This window comes from Lolium rigidum, chromosome 1, assembly GCF_022539505.1.
Source record: "Lolium rigidum isolate FL_2022 chromosome 1, APGP_CSIRO_Lrig_0.1, whole genome shotgun sequence".
Lineage (NCBI taxonomy): Eukaryota > Viridiplantae > Streptophyta > Magnoliopsida > Poales > Poaceae > Lolium > Lolium rigidum.
The window spans coordinates 144,957,148-144,975,139 of record NC_061508.1 but is presented as its reverse complement, the minus strand read 5'-3'; the positions used below and the strand labels follow the sequence as shown (position 1 = coordinate 144,975,139).

Sequence of the window (17,992 nt, the reverse complement as noted above, 5' to 3'; positions counted from 1 at the left end):
AACTACAACAGCGGGCTCGCTCAGTGGAACCATCTCTATTTTTTGTTTCTATTTAGTGTCTAGATATATCTGAATTTAACAAATCTCAAACATGTTTTAGGGAATGGAGGGAGTATGTTACTTTAGCTATTACCATAGTCTGTATCTGGTTCTTCTCATTTTCTATGTTTCCCGATTTCACTTTAGAATAGAGGATAGTCCTTAGTTGGTTGCTAGCTTGTACGGACTAAAGTTCAGCCATAGCAGACCGTCACGCTCGTGATCCATGTCCATGCTGAATGTGAGATGATAAAATCGTAATTTTCTACTTGGTTTTTTAGCATTACCAAAATGTTGCCGCTAGTAAGAACAATTTTTAGTTTCATGTATTGCCATTGTGAACTTTCATGTCTTGTATTGTCGTGCTTGAAAAAAATTGAACTCTGCATACCTAGTTGAATCCTAGCTCCGCCACTGCATGTGTGGTTGTTTTCTGATGTATGCAAGCATGGTGGATTCAACAAAAATATGTTTATTAATGCATCACATAGTAGAACAAGCTTGGTCCACATCAGCTGCATGTCAATGCAAATTCGTACATAAGAAAACACGCTTCGGTATACATCAGCTGCATGAAAGCCTCCTTTGATATTCATATCAGCATGTATGTAAGATATTTTCGGGAAAGTATATTTAAACTAGGAGAATGATGCTATATCCATGAAGTTACATAACTCGATTGTCCCTACCAAGTGATTGTCAGCTGCACCGAACTTGGACAAGGGTGAGAGCTCCTTTATGAAAGATGGAAGCGATCCCCTGACAAATCATTCATCTCCTGTCACGACCTTGTTGCTTCCAGATATGATATGGTTGCTTCCAGATACAGTATTGTTACTCCCAGATACAGTATTGTGGCTCCCGGATACAGTATGGAAGCTCCCAGATACATTATTATCATTGCCGGATACGTCATTGTTGTTATCAGTTATGATATGTTTGGTCCCACATACAATATGGTTGCTGCCAGTTACGATATTGTCACTGCCAGATGCAATGGTGTTGTTGCTCCCAGATACAGTGTTGTTGTTCCCACATATGACAGTGTTGTCGTTCCCAGAAACAGCATTGTCGTTCCCAGATCTAACAGTGTTGTTGGTCCCCTGTATTGTATTTGTTTGTTCGTCGAGGGTTCTTCGGTTCCCCTTCACATGCAATGGCATGTTAGCGAAAGCCATACCTAGTGAACGACCAGCGGTGGCGAGGCCCTTGAGTCTTATCTGCAAACTATTGGGTACCTTACCAACCAATGAATTATCCGAGAGAACCAAGTAGCAATGGTGGTCAAGCTCACCAATCCACGACGGGATGGTGCCAACCAATCTTTCGTTGGCAAGGTTGAGCGACTTGAGCTTACCGCAATCCTCGAGGCTAATCGGAAGCCGCAACGCCGTGACGCGGCCGCTTGTACCATCGCAGCCCACACCTTCCCAGTCGCAGCATGAGGAGCCAGACCATGTTCCACGGAGAAGGACACCCCCGCCATTGAGGTTCCCGACAAAGCCCCGCAGCGCGCGGAGGTCATCCGGGTGGCACGACGTCGCGCTCATGGCCAGCAAGAGGAACACCAAGAAGAGCAGCAGCAGCCAACATTTCGCCATGGATTAAGTTCTGGTGTTCTAAATACGTGTATGCAAGAAACCTTTTTTGGAACGCAAGTGAGTGTTGTTGACAAAAACTGCTTGGGTTTTCATCCTATCTTATAGTGTACGTGTGTTTGTAAGCATGCGGTGCAAGTGGTTCAGTACTAGTCCGTGACCACAACTGCCTCCCAATTCAAACATCGGTTTTGTTCTTGTATGTCGACTAACATTCGTGGGTGGCATGGACTGAAGCTGCTGGCAACTCCTCCTCGGCTCAAATTTCTTCTAGCACCCACAACAAAAAAAGATATTCTAGTAGTAGATTATTGCTTGTCGTCAGCTACCACATGTCGTCAGCTACAACAAGAAAGAGGGGGCATTGTCTTAGCGTATCTCCAACTGCGTTTACCGGGAAATGCGTCGGGTCACTGCTCCAGCGAAGCGATGCAAAGTGATCGGGCCATCCGCGACGACGCAAACCTGGCCCAAATATGCGCATCAGATGCGTCTCTTCGGACGCTGCGGGGACGCGCAAAGTGTCCGCTCGCGTCTGGTGGACGTTTCGTCGGGCCCGCTTGTCAGCGACCCTGCGTCGATGCGTCTTCTCAGGCGCGCCAGCGACTGGTGCCGCTGTGTCGCTTTGGCAGTCTGCGTCACGTTACTGGCGATGCCTCGCGTACCGAGCGGTCGCCGCCCACCTCCGCCAACGCAGTAATGGAGACGCCACACGTCCCGTGGTCGTCGCCTGCCTCCGGCCTATATAAAGAGAGCGCGCACGCTCTTCTTCCTCATCCACTCCTCCACACAAACCCTAGCCGCCACAAGCTCCATCGTAGCGCCACCTAGCTGTTCCTGCGACGCATCCTGGCTCGCAAGGAAGTCCATGGCGGGTCCTGGTGGTCGGCGAGGCGGTCGAGGCCGCGGGCCTGGGCGCCCCCGGGGCCGGGGCAGGGGCCGCCGTGATGGAGCAGCTACGGCCCCACGGTCGCCGTCGCCTGCGCCCTCCTCGTCTTCGCAGGAGGAGCGCTGCTTCGAGTTCCTCCTCCGCATCGACGGCGACCCAGTCGGCATCAAGCGGCTCTCAGACACGTTCGCCGAGTTCGTCGATGGTGTCGAGCCGGCCCAGTTGCAGCTACGGGAGGCCAGCTGCAACTTCTGCCGGTGGCCTGTCGAGGTCTTGTTCGACGGGCAGGGCAAGATGTACCTGCACACGAGGTGGGAAAAGTTCGCCCACAACCTCGCGCTCGAGCCCGGCTGCCAGCTCACCTTCCTCTACCAGGGGGACGGTGAGATGATCGTCAAGGTGCTCGACGGCACAGCCTGCTGCAGGCACTACCACAACGGTGAGTCCGGCTCGGATACCGACAGTTAAAACTGTTAGAGTGTTCTTTCTTTGCAGCGAATATGGCTACGAGCCAATTGAAGCCAGTAGTGGCGGTTTCTGGATGTTCTTCCTCGAAAGGACCAACAGTGCTATCATCACCAGCTGGATTTTCCAGTTTGGGTGACTGGAGGTGCCTGGGAGTGTTCTTTCTTGGCAACGAACATACGGAACCAACACTACTGGCTTTCCTCATTTTCCAATGTTTTAATTTGTGTCAACCATGGTTCAAACTATGTATTAGTTTGTGTAAACCATGTTCCAAATTATGTATTAGTTTGTGTAAAATCATGTTCCCAATATGTAATGTTTGGAACTATGCTCCCAAATGGAGAAGAGAAAAAAACAAATAGAAATTAAAGGGTTGCCTCGCTGGAGCCACCCCCAGACGCAAACGGACGCGCGGATAAAAACGGTTATTTTCGCGTCTGCGGGGTGACGCAAACGGACTCTAGCGGACAATTAAATGTGTCGCTCCCGTTGGAGATGCTCTTATGCAAGAACCCATGCCTAGGAAGTGTACTAAGGCACGTTTGGTAGCCTGCGTCGAATTCATGGTCTAACTGGGAATGCTGAGTAAAAACAGGCATTGGGCCATGTTGCGCATCCTCCTGAGACTTGTTACACCTAGTTTGGTTGGCTGCGTACTCGGTACCTCAGACAAGTTGCACCTAGTTTGGTTGTCTGCAGCCGCGCGTCTATGGTTACCTCGTGCTCACACATGTGAGGTTACCAACCGAAACAATAACAAAAGACCAATTGCATGCAACAAAAATACTAGATAGCAAATCATGACACCTTACGATTATACTAGGACTAGGATAGCAGTTCTAGACACGTTAACAGACATATTCAGGACAACTTCTGCATACTACGTTACCAGTGCTACATAAAATCGATATGAGAAGCAACAAACATAGCACCATTGCTTCATGGTGATCAGGGCACCTCTTCACGACCTAAGCACCACTGTAGTCGAAGCTCACCACCTTGTAGACCCCAGGTGAGAACTTCTTGAATGTGAGGCGGAACCCTATCTTGAGGTCATGAGCTATGGCGAAGGCAGGCCACCCATGATCTAGGCAGACTCTTCCATTGACATTAGAGATGTTGATGTCAAAGCTAAATCCAGTGAAGGTTTTCAGGGTGATCTTCTTATGGACTGCCACCAGATAAAGCATGAATGCGTTGGTTTGGCATAGGAGCATTCCCAACCCAGGTGCAATCAACACCTTGCAGAAGTTGGTTGGGGCCACTGCCTTAGACCGGTTCCCAAAACCGGCCGCTCTTTCGGTTTTCCTCCTCCATTTTGAGCTCTGTAGTTGTTAACCAACCGTCAATCCCTACAAACCTAAAAGCATGCGGGTTAGCAATGCAAACAAGGGTAGAAAATAACTCAAATCTACAATTTTTTGGACATAATACTACTAAAACCTATCTCATGAGTGTTACTGCATGTGGAAAAACTATTACAATTATTGGCACTTCCAGAAAAAAAAATGTTGCCACAAATATGCTTTTTTGCAGCCTACGAAACTTGCTACATGTGGCAATGGACACACATCTTCAGGGATGGAGTAAGCGAAACAAGTTACAAGCACATAAAATCTTGGTTTGTACGTGCCACTAGTTTCGATCACTCCACCCTAAATTAGAAAGTTTGTAGAACTATTATTCGCTGAGAACATATAGAAGCAGATGTGGCCTCATATGTGTGATAAAAAAAACATGAGTGAATGAGATAATCGAATATTTAACATATAGCAAGAACAAATAATATTTATGTGCTACCTAATTGTTAAATGTCTTATTACCTCACCCGTATATATATATATGCTGCTATGTGGTGCTATAATCATCGGCCAAGAAACAACAAAGGGAAAATAGATACTATGCAAGGCAGCACAATGCAATCGATGTTGGCCTCATATGTAATGTAGGACCAAGATTCTTCAGAGATGGAGTTAGTGAACTGAGTAAGTGCTAGCAGTTTTTGTTACCACAAATCACAAGGTCCATCTTTCAATTTGTACTGTGTCGAAGGTATAATCATAGGCCAACTCAGCAAGAAAACAGAAATAAGAAGTCCATATTCATAGTTGCAACGCATCGTAGTTCATAATATGCACACAATTTTAAGAGACGGGATTAGCGAACCTAGAAAATGCTAACAATTTTTGTTACCGCAATTCACCGGATTCGCTAACTCCGTTCCAAAAGTGCTATGCGTTGTCCTTGTTCTAATCATAGGCAAACCCAGATTCTCAAATCCCCGAAACTCTCCTATGTACACCACATCCAGCGAACCAAAATCTCGAAACAATTTGATGAAAATATGCCGTGCAAGTGACCGGTACTTCTAGATCGATGCACAACAGAAGCGAACTACCAATAACCACCGAGCAAAACAATGGGGATTCATCTATACAAGGCATCAATGTAATCCAAAAACATTGCTAACCCTAACAAATCTGGTATGCATGTCGTCGAAACAACTATCAATACATCTACCTGACTAGATCCTCCAAAATAGAGCATCAGAGAAGAATTTGCACGTGCTTGCCGCCATTGGAGAGGCCGGTGGTGCTCGAGATCGAGGTACCGCTGACGCTGGTCGCAGTTGCGGTCGAGCTCTTCGTCTTTGCTGCCGAGCAATCGATCCGTCGGCGGTAGTGCAACCACTGACCTTGATGTAACACTTTGAGGGGTGAGAGATGAAGAGGGAGAGTGAGAAGAGGAGTGGGTGCGGTGATTGAATTTATGTCGTGTGCTCCTCAAAGAGACGCGACGTCTCCCTCCCATGCATCACGCGTGCAGCGGGGCCCTCCGTTTTCGCTCGACCCGACCTGTCCCGATATAAATGGTGTAATCGAGCATTGTCTTTGGGTCTACCCCTGGGCTGCTTTAAGCGGCGTGCGGGCGCAGCCCAATGCCTCATGGAGGCAACCAATCGGGCAAATTTCGTCCGTACCCAACCTGGCCCAACCATCTGCATGCTACCAAAACGTGTCCTTAGTGATCCCGTTTGGCTACAGTTCCACTGCATAGGGAAAAATAGGGACACAAAATATCATAGGAAGATTTTATTATGCATACGTTAACAGAAACGACACGTTCCTAGATGTTGTGGATGACATTGAGTGGCTTGGTGCAACGTATTTGATGTTTGGTAGGCTGCATTTACATCTGCCGTCTTCGCCGATGGCCTCTTGGTCAAGTTGTTTCTCATCAAATGTATAAAATCGTCTGGTTGATTTTTACATGTCGGCAAGAACGATAAACTAGTTGATGGCACCAAGAATCACTATGACAAGACTAAATACCAAGCAGTATATTTAGCCAACCTACTAGCTAGTATTCGCATGTCAGTGCTAGAAAGAAGCTGCAGTTTCTCTCTGGAGATGAAGTACACGAGCACGAGGTGTACCTACTAGTCACAAGATAAGGTACAATGTCACTGGATGCGCAGAACCAACCATTGGCAGTAGTCATCTCACAAAGAAAATGAGAATATCCAAGAGGCACAACCACTAGCAGTAGCAGATGCGGTCCGGTTGAGGGGGATTAGAATTCCACCGATCGGTAGATCCGGTGGAATTATACTTGGAATTAACGTGGAGACTCTGGTAATATGAAAGATCGACGTTGGTGATTTTTTTTTTGTGAAGTTATCCATACGGTCTAAATATGATGGATTTAACGTGATTGCTGTTTGTTTACGATACCAAACAGCCTAGCTAAACTCAAGAAATATATAATGTAAAAGTTTATATTTCGTTTTATTAACATGGTTAAACGTATATATTTTTACTATTTGAATATTTAAAACAGATTATAAATGGGAGGGAGCACAACTTATAGCAACTAGATTTAGATGTGCGCCTTGGCGCACGATCCCGTAAAATTCACGCTAGTTCACAGTTTGTATAAGAACGATGAAAACAATGTGATGAAATGGTAATACGGTACTGGCTTGGTACGACTAAAGATGAGATATTAGGCAAGAGAACAAGCAATAATCTTAGCGACTATGGCAGTCCAGAGCTCTAAAATTACACAAACTCAGGATCACAAGACAAACATGCAGACACAGAAGATAGATATATATCATCTATAGTAACGCTTTTATGCATAATAATACTAATGAACCAAAGTAACGCAGCAATGTGGCCAACAAAAAATCGATGGCAAACATGTAGATCAGTGTCACACACAATAGTTCTTGAACAAAGGGAAAACATTTCGGCCTGAATATCAAGCCTTTCAACCAAAAAGCGGCCGACTCTTGTACAAATAACATTCTCCGCCTCTTAAAGTATGCTAAGACTCATCCTCTCAACCAAAAGCGGCCGACTCTTGTACAAATAACATTCTCCGCCTCTTAAAGTATGTTAAGACTCATCCTCTCACCACTCGATCATATCGTCATCATCATTAGGCAGTGGCAGCGCCATTACAGGCAGCAAGCACAGCCTTGTGACTGCAAACATTGTGTAAAAAACAATCAGCAATTCAGTCATTAAACTGTTTCAGATAAGAGGGGCATTTGTGGCATTGGAATGACAGGATAAATAGGGCGACACTCTTGCTGTGTAGATAGGTTGATGGTCACTTCCCGGGCCTGAGAGTCACGGCTTCAACAAAGTGTTGGCGTCACTAACATCATCAAATACAAATAAGAATTAATGTACCTAGCCATGGATACTGCAAAATAAATTTAAAAGACCAATCAGTTAGACATGAATTAACCATGTATACTACAAAATCGATTAGAAAGAACAATCAGTCATACTAGTATGCATCAGCAAGTAGTGGAAGCCAAAAAAAAATAACAGTAAGCATTTTACTAAATTCGAGATAAAGAAAGTGGATCATGTGTACAGTCCCATCCTCAGAACAACAAATACTTACTCATCTATGGAAACAATTACAAACTAACTAATTCATCTACCTATTGAGATAATATAACTCATTCATATGTAGAAACATTAGCTAAAATTTCACTGTGATTTCATAATAATTAACACCCTATGAAGAACAAATAATAATTATGAAAAGGAAATCTTCACAACTTAACCAAGACATCAAACTATTGAGACAATACAACACTCATGCAGAACCATTAGCTGAAATTCATTGCCTTTTTAGAATAAGCAACACATCACACTTGCCAATAAATGAGTGTTTGTATAAAGAAGTTACATAAGACATTTTCCTAACAAAAGTGTATTGCACACCAAGACCTACATATGCACTAACAAACATAACTTTGCACCAAAAAATTATGGCCACCCTGATATGATTTTAGTAGTATATTAGGAGGAAGGAAATAATTCCTTTTCCAATAGAACTTAAAGAATCGTAGTGTTGCACAAAATAGCAAGTTCAATTCAACCACCAACATAGTAAGAGTGACAGTTTCAGAAGTATACATAGTGTGAAAGATAAGAGAATCTGAATAAGGCCAGGTTAGCATGAGCTAGACAAAGGCAAAAGTTATGATCTCCACATTATACATGAACCAATGAATGATGCATATAATCAGTAGAGAGACATAGATAAAATCACACATCCTTTTTCATTTCCTTCCTTTAGTTTAGCACAGAAAGTAACAATTCTCCCAACAACCAGGATAGCATAGAGAAATCTCAATTACTTTAGAGAGGAAATGTGGCTATCATGCGCATTGTTGGAAATTGCTACTCCAAGTATAAGAAAAAATCTCAAGAACTAAAGGATGTTAGTTTTGCTCACATTTAGCTGACAACAAATCTATTAAGTAGCACCATATTACCTACAAACGATTTTTTTGCGTGATTCTTAAAGGAAATAATAGCACTAATGATGGTATGGTTTCTACCACACCATATTAAAGCATGTTAGTACAAAAATGTAATAATTCAGTGAGTTTGGTAATGGTGAGAGACTAATCATGTTTCTTATGGGCTTATGGTTATGGCCCGGCAGTGTATCATGGCGTGACATTATCACCAATGCCTATGCATAGAAATACATGTAAATCACCATGCACATGCAGAATTCTCAGAACAAAAACAATATACAAACAATGTTGATGAAAAACAGAGTAGAAAACAATAAACACCAAAGCTGAAAGTGTTCGAACAGTTCTCCTATTAAAATAGTTTTGCAAAAGGTTCAAACATGCATGATTTCTTTTTCTGGACATTCTGAAATCTTATTTGCACATTTCCGATTATATACTAAATAGTTATGATTTTCACAAGCTCGAATATTTTTTGGAAAACAGAAAACTGTAGAATACGGAAATAGTCCTTTAAACTCTCTGGAAAGGTCTCACTGACTTTATTAGGAAGCACTGAGTTCAGATGTAGCCTTCCTAGTTCCTACGATCATGCATCGCTTAGCAAAGCTCTCTCGGAAAATGATCCGGCCATAGTCTTTTTGTCGGCATCATAGACTTGAACAATCGTGCATATATCATTTTTCATATGTAGTACAAATGAACTCTCATTAAATAAATAAAAATCATTTTTATATGTATGAAAGAACTATCTACCCAACAAAACAAAAATGAGAAGCAAATTCCGACTGGAGATTTTGCCTCATTGGCGCGAAAAGATTTTTGGGAAATAGCATCTTCAGTATAAATATTTATAAGTTGGCATTAATTTTTCTTAACTTACACATACTAATGATATTTGAAAACAAGGTTAATAATAATTAATTAAATTTAGGTATAATCTAGTAATCCGTGAATCATTCAAGGCTAACCTGTACTTTTTAAAATCTATGAAAAAAGAAGAGAAAAGCCTTAGTATACATGCTCAACTAATCTGTGCATCAGTTTCTTTGTGGTTGATAATAAAGATCCATAAGTATGGTTAAAGGGCAGGACTTAGCATATCAATTTTTACATGGTAGTAGCCTACGGGACATCAAGATCCTTTTCAGGGATCCAAAACTAATCTAGACCAGAATCATTTATATACAACTTACTTCAGCCTTGTCACTTAGGTAGAAGAAGCCATATCGATAATATATACTTAGGGGCAACCATATTTATAAGTCTCTATTATGAAAAATATAAAACCCGAGTGTCATATATTGGCATCTTGCGACCACAGCTGAACCCCACGAAGACAAATTTATTACCACAGTTCTCAAACCTTAAACTATGGGCTTATTATGTCAATTAGACATGCTGGATTTTCTTAAAGATCAGCTAAAACAAAGTTGCAGGCAATACAAAGCATATGTTTCAGTTAATATTAATGAAAAAGGCGAAAAAGCATACCATGCCAGCTCAACAGCAACATTCTTATATAAAAGCTATTGGATTCTGATGATAAGTCTAAACTTTGTAGGTTTCCTATCAAATAAAGAGATGCCATTTGGATGTAAAAAGGAGCTACAATGTTACTGTTAGGACCGATGCACTAAATTGCTGGCCAAAACAACCATTATACTGACCCAAAAATAATCTCCTTGCCCATCCTATCAAATAAGACCAGGTCAATTTCACCACCTTCATTTGCACCGACATAATAGACCCAACACCTAACAAAATTGATTGGATCAAGTGGAGACATATACACGATGATAGATATATAGATCAGGAATTCATTGTCTGGTGAGGATTCTAGGTAGAAGAGAAAGAGAGGCAGAAACAGGAAGGATATGGTTACCTAAGGATGCGGAAAGTGCAGCTAGGCTCTCATGGGACTAAATGACACAATAAAAAGTGGGCACTGCCAGGAGCACCAAGATTGCAAAACATTCACGCATATCTACACCATATATAGGAACTGAAGAAAAGGATAAAACTGAGGATTAGTATAGCTGACTAAATAAGGGTATGTAATATATGCATCCTACCGCCACCAATTATCAGAATGGTTTGCCCATTGACATACATAAATAGGTAACATAATCTTCATCAGCTCTGCATTATAAACCGCGCCATACTACTCACGACTCACATAGTGATTTCAAGTAAGAGAAAGAGTATGCCAATAGGATTAAATCCAAAATAGAGCAACCAGTTTTGATAATACAAGTAGATGTTGTGGCACATATGCACCTTTGGGACACCTAATCCACCATCCAGTCCACGTATGCCCCCTGTTTCAGATAAAGGGAGCAGATCATGAAAAAAAAGGAAAACCGAAAGATTGATATGATGTCATATCTGCTGTCAAGCTACTTCACCAAATTTAGCCGCATGTTCTACCTTGCCCAATGCTCAATATCTTGAAAAAAGAACATTGTACCTGTAGTTATTTTTGTTAGAATCGCAGTTAGCATGCACAGATCTGAGGGAAGGTAGACAATAAAATAAAATCCCTTTTTGAATCGCTCAGGATTTAACAATGCATTTTCCTTATCCATTTATATATGTCAAAAAATATGAGGTAAAGAAACACGAGCATTGATTGAGGTCACTAAAATGCAACCCTTTCTTGATGAATCAGCTACCAGTTGGTCTATCTACAGGCATGAATTTCAGGTGAGATTTCTATCTGATGTTCAAATGATATGATCGCTATTGACAGTAACATAACTCTACTAAATTGCTTTTTGGAAATATAAAAAGCTAGAGTACCATAATCCACCTGGAGCTACCAATCAGAAAACATTTTTTATCAGTATATTGTCGACGGAAGATCTTTGGCACGTCGTTTTGCACTTGAATCATTCTTTGCTAGTTTCAGCAAACAACAACGGCTTCCTAAAAAAAAAACAGACTGTGCTTCTACAACAGTATGCCCTCTGCTACCACATTCATCAAGTAGATACTGTGGCACATCTGCACCTTTATTTTGGCCATGTTGAACAATTCTTCAGTTTCCTGGTGTGCGTGTGCATGTTATCAGAATTTTTTATCACTTACAAAGGGAATATAGCCATAATGTAATATATAAAGAACTGATTTGTTTTCTGGCAATCATAAAGGAGTAAAATATAATAAATCGAGAATAGATGTACAACTGTACGGTTGCTATATCATGTTGCTATATCAGTCGTGCGATTGCTTATGTAGACATATTTTTACACAAGAGATCAAAAGTTACCGAGGTTAAATACAAAAGATAAATAGATTTTCCTCCATAACTTCGAAATGATGAAGGGCGTAGAATAAGGATCTTCCCATGGTATACTGGAGCACAAATTGTGCACAACTTAATTGAAGCTCTGATGCTGCACTAATAAAGTTCAAAACTGGTCGTTAGCAACTTAGCAGTATCCACTCATTAGTCATGTGTATCAAATTAGCAATCGAGCATACAAGTATATATTTAGATATTTGTAGAATAAGAGTTTTTCTTGAATTATAGCTTTCATTGGCCTCTTTTGGAGGCACAAACGATCCAGTGGAAAGGATCGAGAGAAGCCTCACCTTGACATCATCTACATTGGTCGCGCTTCCATCGCTCGACGCCCACACCTCCCTAAGTAGCGCATGTGGTCGTCCCATCTCCTCAGGCAGAGAACAACAATCCACTCTGCTCCCTCCAGGTTCCACCTCCCCATGTAAGAAAATAGCTCTTCCTTCTGATTAAATTTCTGCATCGCATACCACAAAGCCTCAGCTGTTATCTTCTTAATCATTTCTACAACTAATCTAGGCATTCGCTACTGTCACCGAGGTTGAGTAGTGGGCGACATCCAGCGTGTGTGCCCCCTGCAGCTTGAGCAACACTCAACCAGATAATACACCCTTTTATGTTTTCCACATACGTGCAGTTTCACGATTAATTGTTGTGTGTCCTTGCTATCTCTCCTTCCTTACTCTCTCTTGGAGTGTTTGATTCAATGACATAGCATACCAAAAAGCCCGCAAAATTTTAAGGAATACATGTATTTGAACAAAATTTTAATGCTCCATAAGTTACATGTTTAATGCATAAGTTCGAGGAAGATCAAGTACATTTTGTTAGTAAAGTGTGTGTACGTGACATATATATCCGCCCAAACACCCACGTATCTAACCAGAACAAATCCAGTTCAAAGATGATGGCAAAATTATAATGAATGATTTAGTCAAGGGCAGCAAGGACTAACATTAATAGAGGTTTCGGGAGGCCTAAATTACCTCAGGATAGAATTACCCAAAAATGCTGGACACCAACATAATTTTGCAGCGCCTCCATGGTAGATTTCTTAATTCGTGACTTGCATCTTTTACTGTGATCAGGGCTCAACGATGTGGTGGTGCTCCAAGCGACGACGACATCAATGGAATGAAGTGGCGATGCTTCGGGCGATGGCGGTGTCAGCATCGATGGCGTGAGGTGGCGCTGCTCCCAGAGACAGCGATGATGAGGTGGCGCTGCTCCCAATGATGGTGATGATGAGGCGGCGACGACATCAGCGGCATGAAGCGGTGCTGCTTTGGGCGACTGCAGCGTCCGCGAGGCAGCACGACACAAAGTGAACACCATGAAGTGTGCAGTACCGTCTAGTGGCAGAATCCAAAACAAATACAGTTCAGTTCTTGTCCGATCCAAATATGTTTATTAGAATCCATATTTTCAAATCTATTGCAAACTGCTAGACGCCAAATTTCAGGAAAAACAAAATTATTAAAAGTTAACAATAGAGTAAAGATAAGACGTGGATTCATCTTACCTGTGGGATTTTTGTCAAACACCTTGCAGGCATAAACAAAATAGAAATTACTGCACAGAGAAAGGTGAGAATCTGTGGGATTTGAGAGGGAGAGGAAGAGAGAGGCGTGTGCTACATACCTGTAGACGTATTCTTGAGATGAGAACAGCGGCGGCGCCATGGCCAGTGACGGCGGCGTTAGCGGAGACAGGGCGGCAGAGGAACCGCCGCGAATGGAAGCAATGAGGGAGGAGGAGCAGCACGCAGAAAGGAGAAGGCACGCGAATCCCCATGATGTTCCTCGCCCCTGCTGGCCCAGCGAGGGGGCGCGGCGGCGCGACGGCGGCCGTGGAGGCGCGTGCAGCAGCCGAGGAGAGGCGGCGCGAGGGCAACGAGCTTGGGGAGGACACGAACAGGGAGGGGGTTGGGTGGGCGACCTGGGGCTGGGGATAGGATTGCTTCTCTGGTCTCGTTTGGGCTGGGAGAGATATTTTATGCCAAACCAATGTTCATCTGACACGTGGCCCAATCGTTGAAGACAAAATGAGGCAAGCGCCCAGTGCTTGGCCGCGACGTTGCTACCGTGGATAGCCTCATTGCTCTCCATGGGGTGGCATCAATTACACCTTTAGATACACTCTGAAATGAATGCTCCGCTCCCATTTATTGCATGCAACCTAAGAAGGGAATGCACTATATTTAGGGCATCTCCAGTGCCCGACCAAAATGGACATCCGCTGTCTGTCTTATTTCGTGGGGGCGGGAGGATAGAATAGCCCAGCGGCCCAATGCAAGCGAACCGAGGTATGTGCGTCGACCCATTCCACGCCCAAATTTGTTCAGGGAATGCCGCCATGGACCTCGCTCCTACTGCCTCCACCACCACACCTACCGCCAGCCGCAAGATCATGGTCAATATCTCGAAGAAAGAGTTGACACTGGCGGAGCAGGCGCTTGAGATCAAGAAGTGCGGAGCCCGGCGTAGCGCCGTGAAGGCAAAGAAGGCATAGGCAGCAACCAATGTCGTAGCCAAGACTAATGCTAATTAAACTGGTCATTGCCATTCAGGCCAACGCCAACATCAAGCTCTTCACAATCATGGGCGAGATGCTCGGTCTTGTCCAACCAGGCGGCGGCGCCTCTTCGACGAGCTCGGTCACCTCCTAGGTCGCCAGGCAGCCTCTGCAACGACAACCACACCATTTACAGCCAGTTATGCTATGCCCCGTCCAACACTATAAGGTGTGCCACCCTCCCGGTTCGGTGGGTCACGATCGTTGTCGTCGAAGGTCATGTTCTTCCTGGTGACCTCATGGCGCATCTCCATGACCTCAACCAAACGCATGTGCCCTGCGATTTGGGCCTGGCTCCAATCAAGATGACACGGGCGACCCCGCCGGTACGTGCCCCACAAGCTACTTAAGGGAATGCCACGCTCTCTACACTGGGCGACGAGGTATGCATGTGATCATCTATTAACTCGTCCATTTTCATTTGACAACGGCCAGTGATGCTCAATTGTCCATAGGCCTACTATGCCGGGGACCTAAGAGGCCTACATGCATGTAGAAAGAGACCACATGTGCTACCCTCATCGATCTCTGTCAAAGAGATCTATGAAAATCTATGCCATTGAGGCCGAGGCCAAGTTGCTCGCCGAGGAGAACCAAATCATATTCACCGAGTTGAGCCACATGGATCCGGAACAAAGGACTTGGGTCAAGAAGAAGCAAGCCATCATCCGCCAATGCCATGTAATCTTCCACACATATGTATCTTACTTTGTCTATTGCGCATAAAACTTGTGTCCTTTTACGGCTTGTGTCGGTATTATTGCGTGTGAACTATGTGATTCCATAATTAGTGATGATTATTTACACTGTATTCAGTTTTTGTGGATTTTTCACAAATATATTGGCATATTTAGGGAAATAGAGATAAAATAAATCCATACGGAGATGGCGGACCACAATGTGTTAGCCCGCTAGGACAGCCCCCGTCCCAAACGAACATCAAGGGCTAGAAGGTCAAGTTTATGTCCTCGGCTCGATAAAAAAACACATTGGTGTGTGGAAAGGGGTGGATCGGGTGGACGGAGATAGACGGAATGCAGTGTAATTAGGGCATCTCCACCGGGGAGATCCAATCAGTCACGCGCTGTCCGTTTTTATCCAGCTGGACATCCGGAATAAAAAGGCTCCAGGGGAAAGAGCTAAACGGACCGACTATCTGCGCTCGATCCATCCGTGGGCCAAATTTGGGACATGGATGGGTCGAGTCGGACACGCGAGGACATCTGGCCTGTCCTCCCTCCCACCAGCGTGGCCCAGTTTTCCGTCAAATATATTGGGCGCCTTTGCTAGCATGCAAAGGCTTTTTTTTGCATGGGTGGAGAAAAAAAAACCGGCCATTTGATTGCCCGGAAGGCCTCCGCGTTGTGGCCCAACCAATTTTCAAAACACCCTCGAGATAGGCTGTGGAGGAACGCCCGAATCAGCAGTTTTCAGCGGGCTTGTCCCGTTGTCGTGACTCCTCTGCTCGACGGATGCAACCACTGCACGTGCTCACTCTCCTTTAGACTACTCCACACATCCTCTTTTCAAATCAACACAAACATAGTCAGGATCAAAATAAGGTACATGAAAAAGATGTGTGTCGCGGATATGAATAAATTCTGACAATCGGTTACGAGTTCCGTCAGTCATAAATCGTTAATTTCATTCATGAAGTTTTAAGCGAATTTTTCCAAATTCGTCACACACGCTCGACCGTTTTAAATTTCTTTTAAGGAGTAGGTTCACCTCACCATTCTGCATGACTTTCGTGTGGACATGTTTTGTTTTAGTGTACATACACGGATAGATAAATGACTCGCTAGTATAATGTAATGTGTACGTATGTGTGAGTATAGTTTGGAGTACTCTTGCTCAACTTATTGCTTGCCATCTTCATGGATGGCGACGTGATGATGATATGTGAGAAGTGAGAGGTGATAATCCATGGTGGTGGCGGCATGGTCATGTTCACCTTTGTGGTCGGCGACATGGTGATGCTTGTGAAGGGCGTGAACATCGGTGTCATGGTGGTGTTCATCTTCGTGGTTGGCGGCGCAGTGTTGCTTGTGACCGGTGTGACCGGAGGTGTCATCTTGTTCTTCGTCTTTGTGGTCGGTGATGTGATGATGCTTGTGACCGGTGTGAACGACGGTGCCATGATGGTCTTCATCTTCGTGGTCGACGACATGCCAATGCTTGTGACCGGTGGTGTGTCATGGTTGTCTTCGTCTTCGTGGTCGGAGACGTGGTGATGCTTGTGACCGGCGTGAACGGTGGCGCCATGATGGTCGCTTATGTGCCAATGCTTTTGATGGGTGAGGTAAGGTCATCATGTTGCTATATAGGCGAGGCTAGGAAAAGCATGCAAGGAACCAAACAATGAGGCCTCACTTCCCTACCCGGTGCAGAAATAAGCGGCCCTAGCGACCAAACAATAGGCTGTTTCTGGCTCGTGACCCAGCAAGAACGTGCAGGGGCGTTCTTCAAACTGGCGCAGTGATGCAACAAATTGGCCCAGGCTACCAAATGGGCCCATTTTTTCCGTGTTTATATTTGTCCACGATCTTCTCATGCTCTCGACTCGCCGACAGCTCCCCGCCGCCCTCCTCCTGCTCTCTCCTCTCCGGCCGTGCTTCTCCTCCTCGCTAATAGCGTCCCGCCACCCTCTTCCTCGACCGGTCGTGCCCCTCCTCCTCGCCAGTCGCGCCCCGCTAGGAAGGAATCCAAAGCCTTCAACGCCGCCCACGTCGACACCTGGAACGGGTCCACCTTCATCGTCATTGTCATTGGCGCCTTCCTCGCCGACAGCTGCTAGGGGAAGTACAACACCATTGTCGCCTCGCTCCTCTTCTACCTCGTCGTCAGTATCCTCCTCTTAATCATCCATCCCCTTCGACTCTATCAAGCAGCTGGAGATGAAAATCTTGAAATTGGTGGATGCAGGGCCTGGTGGTGCTCACCCTGTTTGCTGGGATCTCGCCAATGCGACCGGCATCGTGCGAGGAGATCTCGTGCCCGTAGGCCACCGGGAAGCAGTTCTCCATCTTCTTTGTGGCGTTGTACGTGACCTCCATCGACATGGGTGACATCAAGTAGGCACTAGCGGACGGCTCGCTCGTGTGGGCGACGGAGCATGGAGGTTGAGCTCCTCTGCATGTCTTCCTTGGACCGACGCCAAATGGCTGCTGCAGAGAGGTAGCACGGACGACATAGCTGCGTGAAATGGCAAGGATGCATCTGGCGTTGGTTGGGCGTGAGAAAAAAAATACAAAGTAGTAGTAGGACAAATTGGATCGCACCGCTGTGGCATTGTTCCGGACAGGCAGGACAAGCCAACTCAAATG

General features: G+C 44.6%; 2 protein-coding genes across 6 annotated transcripts; both read right to left on the bottom strand.

Moving 5' to 3' along the window:
* Positions 1-603: 603 nt before the first annotated feature.
* LOC124682534 (phytosulfokine receptor 1-like) lies at positions 604-1,694 on the bottom strand. The gene has a single exon (XM_047217196.1). The coding sequence runs from the start codon at positions 1,638-1,640 to the stop codon at positions 807-809; it is 834 nt and encodes a 277-aa protein (XP_047073152.1). The 5' UTR covers positions 1,641-1,694; the 3' UTR covers positions 604-806.
* A 9,224-nt stretch (positions 1,695-10,918) lies between these two features.
* Positions 10,919-13,911, bottom strand: LOC124682588. Of its 5 annotated transcripts, XM_047217247.1 has the most exons (4): positions 13,734-13,911; positions 13,615-13,636; positions 13,079-13,444; positions 11,937-12,549 (listed from the first exon to the last, which is right to left on the bottom strand). In XM_047217247.1, the coding sequence occupies exons 1-3, from the start codon at positions 13,884-13,886 to the stop codon at positions 13,080-13,082; spliced, it is 540 nt and encodes a 179-aa protein (XP_047073203.1). In that variant the 5' UTR covers positions 13,887-13,911; the 3' UTR covers positions 11,937-12,549; position 13,079. The 5 variants fall into 5 exon arrangements, 1 of the variants encoding a protein (XP_047073203.1); XR_006996347.1 differs by adding an exon at positions 10,919-11,106 and having other exon boundaries at positions 12,383-12,549; positions 13,079-13,911; XR_006996341.1 differs by having other exon boundaries at positions 11,937-12,188; positions 12,383-12,549; positions 13,079-13,911.
* Positions 13,912-17,992: the final 4,081 nt, after the last annotated feature.

Excerpts from the sequence above, each read along its gene's own strand:
- LOC124682534 (XM_047217196.1), bottom strand. The coding sequence starts at position 1,640 with ATGGCGAAATGTTGGCTGCTGCTGCTCTTCTTGGTGTTCCTCTTGCTG.
- LOC124682588 (XM_047217247.1), bottom strand. The coding sequence starts at position 13,886 with ATGGGGATTCGCGTGCCTTCTCCTTTCTGCGTGCTGCTCCTCCTCCCT. Across the intron at positions 13,637-13,733 it reads TCTCAAGAATACGTCTACAG|GTGTTTGACAAAAATCCCAC; the intron begins GTATGTAGCACA and ends TATGCCTGCAAG. Across the intron at positions 13,445-13,614 it reads GTTTGACAAAAATCCCACAG|ACGGTACTGCACACTTCATG; the intron begins GTAAGATGAATC and ends TTCTGCCACTAG.